The sequence below is a fragment of the Amphimedon queenslandica genome, unplaced genomic scaffold (assembly GCF_000090795.2).
Source record: "Amphimedon queenslandica unplaced genomic scaffold, v1.1 AMPQUscaffold_11880, whole genome shotgun sequence".
Lineage (NCBI taxonomy): Eukaryota > Metazoa > Porifera > Demospongiae > Haplosclerida > Niphatidae > Amphimedon > Amphimedon queenslandica.
The window spans coordinates 1-4,209 of NW_003547880.1; the positions used below are offsets into that span (position 1 = coordinate 1).

General features: G+C 37.0%; 1 protein-coding gene across 1 annotated transcript; it reads left to right on the plus strand.

Annotated features, from left to right (window-relative positions):
- Nucleotides 1-6: 6 nt before the first annotated feature.
- Nucleotides 7-4,208, plus strand: LOC100634747 (kinesin-like protein KIF13A; the record flags this gene model as incomplete). Its single annotated transcript, XM_011409560.2, has 14 exons — nt 7-17; nt 569-766; nt 939-1,076; nt 1,222-1,261; nt 1,339-1,425; nt 1,729-2,034; nt 2,136-2,305; nt 2,401-2,561; nt 2,716-2,860; nt 2,956-3,077; nt 3,205-3,322; nt 3,576-3,788; nt 3,948-4,142; nt 4,188-4,208. Coding segments are annotated over exons 2-14 (1,866 nt in total), but the record flags the coding sequence as incomplete, so codon positions are not given.
- Nucleotide 4,209: the final 1 nt, after the last annotated feature.

Genomic DNA, 4,209 nt, shown 5'->3' on the forward strand with positions numbered 1-4,209 from the left:
TTAGAGTCACACTCACCGTGAGTAGCATTAATACCGGGCCAAAGTCCCTGTACTATAGTACAGGGTCATCGGCCAAATTGTGCCAAAAATGACTAGGAGAGAATTCTCCATTTTTATTACATTTTCTGATACATATACATGTTCTTATGTAGCCTAGAAATTTTGAGCTGATTCCGATCAAGTTTGGATTTTTTACGAATTTTTAAAGTTGCTCCAAAATCAGGCCAAAGTCCCTGTACTATAGTACAGGGTCATCGGCCAATATTCACCAAAAATGACTAGGAGAGAATTCTTCATTTTTATTACATTTCCTGATGCATATACATGTTCTTATGTTGTGTAGCAAGTTTGAGCTGATTCCGATGAAGTTTGGATTTTTTACGAATTTTTAAAGTTGCTCCAAAATTGGGCCAAAGTCCCTGTACTATAGTACAGGGTCATTGGCCAAATTTCGCCAAAAATGACTAGGAAAAAATTCTCTATTTTATAATTTTTTTCTCATGCATATACATGTACATGTACATATACATATACTTAAAATTCTTATTCCTCTCTCTCTCTCTTTTAGATTCCCAAGTCATTCTTAAGCCCCAGGCAGTACCTCAGTTCAGAAGAGATGCACACTAGCAATGAGATAGCCATCCGTGTTATCCACAGACAGAGAGGGACCGATTCCGTCTGGTCTCTCAATACACTAGCGGAGAAAGTCCTCACAATGAGGGACATGTACCAACGCATTGAGGAAGGGAGCTTTGGACTAGTGCTGGTGGGTGTGACTATTAGTTAATTAATAGTTATTAGTGCTGATGGGTGTGACTATTGGTTAATTAATACCGATAATAGGGATGCAAATACTTTTTATAGTACATACATTTGTATATTATTATTTTTATTTATTGTTGTTATTGTTATTTATTGTTGTTGTTGTTGTTTTTTAGGATGACAGCATTGGTCCTGATCCATTCTTTGATCTAGAGCAGCATGCCCTCCTGGGTGTGGCTAATATATTCCTGGAGTGCTTGTATCATGGGGTAGCTCATGTTTATGATGCTCCCATCATTGGACCAAGTGGAAAGGCAAGAATAATAATAAATAAATGATAATAATTTATTATTGATGATGTACATGCATTATTACTAGTGAATCCAAGTAATTTTTGTATAGATTTGATGGTCACTGTTCTAACTGAAATAATTCCTTTCTTTTCATTCTCTTAATTAGGTTTGCGGCAGGTTAAAACTCGGTCTCCAATGCTTGCCTTGTAAGTTTAGTACCAGTACGTGTTGTATGATTGTTTACTTATCTCTGCCTCTTTTTCCACCCACTCTCTCCTTATAGTGATACGTGACAGTGTTGATGATGTTGATAACAGTTCATCAATGGTGACGTGGGAGGCACCAGAGGAAGTAGAGGATCTTAAACCAGGTACGTACTACATGTACATGTACTTGTACTTGGAGTCTGCCATTTCATCATGGATTAACACATTAAAATATTATTACATGTACATTGTATTTTGTGTAGAAAGTTTGAGGCTTTGAGCAGATACATTTACAATCAAAATTGGCTTTTTTGCAAATTTTAAAAGTTGCTCAAAAATCAGCCAAAGACTCTGCACCATATAGTACAGGGTATATCACATTGAAAGTTGTCAAAAATGACTAGAAGAGAAAATAATGTCAATTTTATCACATTTTTGATATATTATTTAATTATTTATTTAATTAGGTACTCATATTACTGTCAGAGTATCAGTGATAGAGGCGAGTGGTCTTCCAGCTGCTTACTCTCACAATCTATTCTGTCAGTACAAGTTCTGGGGGCAAGAAGAGGCACTCATAATTCCGCCACTAATCCCCTCAATGGGTGGGGCTGACTCCGTCCACCCTCCTGATGGCGTGCATCAGTTCCAGCACCACCAGACGTTCAATGTTGAAGTGACGGAGGATTTCCTTGAGTACATTAATGACGGAGCACTAGCGGTTGAAGTGTGGGGTCACAGGAGAAGTGGATTTGACTCTGTACCTGATGCAGGTCTGCTGTTTTGGGATAATTAGAAAATAATTTTTAATGTCGAATTGTTGATGTATATTTCATATTGTTTCCTCTCTCTCTCCCTCTCTATTTCTCTACAGAAGAAGATTCCAAGAGACCTCGTTCACTGTCGGAGAGATGGAATGATGTTATAAAGAGACTGGAGCTATGGGTGGAGATAATGGAACTCAATGATCAGGGAGAGTATGTTGCCGTTGAGTTGCAACCAAAGGCTGACATCAAATCAGGAGGAATATTCCAAATAAGACAGGTATTAGGAACCAACTGGTTACTGCATATTATTATTATTATTATTATTATTATTATTATTATTATTATTATTATTAATGTACTTGTATATCACAGGGTCAATCAAGACGTGTGCGTGTTAGTGTAGTACAGATACCAGGCTCAGGGAATGGGCCTCTCGTCTGTGAGAGTATTTCCAGTATATCAGTCGGGAGCGTCTACCTAAGGAATAGATATGATGACTCTTTAGACTCTTATCAAGAAGTAGACCTGGAGAGGTGGGTGTGGTTTAGTTAATTAAGTATGGGCGTGGCTTAAATAATTAATTGTTATTGATCAATATTGGAATTATTGGACGATTATTTAGTTGTTGTGTAAATAATTAAATTTTGACTATTTGTTAATTATTGATGGGTGTGGTTTTGTTGCTAGGTTACGTACGAAATGGAGCGATGCCCTGAGTAACAGGAGAGAGTTCCTGGACACTGAGGTGAGGAAGATCATGGAGAAGAGATCGAGGAATGAGTCAGACACTGTCAAAGAGAACGAGCTCATCGACCAATGGACTATGCTACAAGTAGGAATAGCATTATTATTATTATTATTATTATTATTATTATTATTATTATTATTATTTATATTATTGTTGTTGTTGTTATTTTTTATTGTTAGTGGGAGAGAATGGCTGTGGTACAGCCTAAAGCAGGTTCTGGTGTTCCTGGAGCTCCAACTAACTGGCAACTAGTCCCAGGAATGGAAGCAAAAGTACCTGTGGTATTCTTAGACCTTAACAGGTAGTAGTAATAATAATAGTAATAGTTAATTGATTGCTGGTTATTTTACTGGTTAATTACTAGTTATTAATTACTAGTTAATTAATAATTATTAATTGATGGTTATTAATTATTATTTATTAACTAGTGGTGACGATGATGAGGAGGAGAGGCCAGTGACTGGTTTGGTACAAACTGGTGAGCTCTTTGGAGAGAAGCCGGAGAACATGATCCAACTACCGATAATAAAACAAGAGGACCATCAGGTACCCACTACATGTACATGTACTGTTTGACATACATGCATGTAAAATGGTGGCGCAAATTTTTGCAAATCCATCCAACAATCCATTGTATTTTTGTGGATTTTCAAAAATTATGAATATTTGCATAAATTTTGGGCTTTCAGAAGTAGTGTAGTGAGTGTACATTGTATTAGAATTTTTATTTTTTTCTAATTTAAGAATATTTTATGTCAATTTACATGTACATGTAAAGTTATTAATTTCTCTCTCTCAGTTGATAGCAGTTGCTTCCTGGGACTCCACAGTACACGATACCAGCAGTCTAAATAAAGTCACAGGTGCTAATGATAGAGTATTTGCCATCGTGCGGGTAGGTATCAAACTAAAGAACCCTCCAGGAGTAGAGATAATGCTAAGAAAAAGGATATGCCTCAGAGTGTACAAGAGGATAGGAATCGGGGCGGCCATCATGAAAGCTTTTACTAGAGTCAGTAACAAGACACTACTAATATTCAATTACCATTACCAACTAAAAGTTGTATAACTGTAACTAAAACAACACTAGTACATGTATAGTACATTGTTCACATATATGTAATTGCTTTTCTCTTCTCCCCTCTCTCCCTCTCTCTCTCCCTTCTCTCAGGATTATAGAACTACTTGTGGTATCATGTTTGAGGTAGTGACTGGTATTCCTAAAAGTGAAGGAATGGAGCCTCCACCCAAGATCCCTGCCAACCCTTCTTTTGTTGAGCTGGAAGAAGACGAAAACGCTGTAGATAAGTTCAAGACTGGCATGGCGGCCATTGCTAATGTGCTTGCCTTAGACAGATTGAAGCAGGTGGGTATGGTTCNGAGTGTGTGTGGATTATAATTGTCATTTTAGGAAGTATCGTTAAAAGAGAAAT